Genomic DNA, 516 nt, shown 5'->3' with positions numbered 1-516 from the left:
TTTTTTTTTTTTTTTTCCGGGGGGGAGGGAGGGGGAGACGACGACTCACTCCATGCCCTGAGCGGTCTGCCGGGCGATGTCGATCAGCTTGATCATCTCAAACTTGGTCTCGATGATGTGCAGGTGGTGGTACAGACTGGAGCCTTCACACCACTGGGTCACTATGGCCAGCTGAGGCTTGGTGGTGTAGCCCATGAACAGCAGGATGTTCACATGACGCGTTTTCCTTGGTGGAAACACACACACACAGAGGTTGATGAAAATACACAAGTGCAGATGTTTTGTTTGGCTTTGTTAAAAAGGAGGATATTTCAGTAATATGATATTCATTTGCAGTGCAGTATAAAGAGGTGCAAAGTGCACAGGTTTTCCTGATTTAAGAGCAGGTGGCTGAAGTTACCTGAGGACTCCCACTTCATTCTTGAAGGCCTGAAGCTGCTGTGGCGTGGGAGCAGTGACATTCAACATCTTCACTGCCACATCACCTGAGAGGAGAGGGAAGGCCTTTCAGGATCC

At 49.0% G+C, this 516-nt stretch overlaps 1 protein-coding gene across 1 annotated transcript; it reads right to left on the bottom strand.

Moving 5' to 3' along the window:
* Positions 1-26: 26 nt before the first annotated feature.
* LOC111645302 (serine/threonine-protein kinase B-raf-like) lies at positions 27-480 on the bottom strand. Its single transcript, XM_023394442.2, has 2 exons — positions 401-480; positions 27-226 (listed from the first exon to the last, which is right to left on the bottom strand). The coding sequence occupies exons 1-2, from the start codon at positions 466-468 to the stop codon at positions 46-48; spliced, it is 249 nt and encodes an 82-aa protein (XP_023250210.1). The 5' UTR covers positions 469-480; the 3' UTR covers positions 27-45.
* Between the last annotated feature and the right edge of the window lie 36 nt (positions 481-516).

Source organism: Seriola lalandi, unplaced genomic scaffold (assembly GCF_002814215.2).
Source record: "Seriola lalandi dorsalis isolate HSWRI2012SDOR001 ecotype SW California unplaced genomic scaffold, Sedor1 jcf7180002017103, whole genome shotgun sequence".
In the NCBI taxonomy this organism is placed as follows: domain Eukaryota; kingdom Metazoa; phylum Chordata; class Actinopteri; order Carangiformes; family Carangidae; genus Seriola; species Seriola lalandi.
This window is presented reverse-complemented; position numbering and strand designations above follow the sequence as displayed.

Excerpts from the sequence above, each read along its gene's own strand:
- LOC111645302 (XM_023394442.2), bottom strand. The coding sequence starts at position 468 with ATGTTGAATGTCACTGCTCCCACGCCACAGCAGCTTCAGGCCTTCAAG. Across the intron at positions 227-400 it reads AATGAAGTGGGAGTCCTCAG|GAAAACGCGTCATGTGAACA; the intron begins GTAACTTCAGCC and ends GTTTCCACCAAG.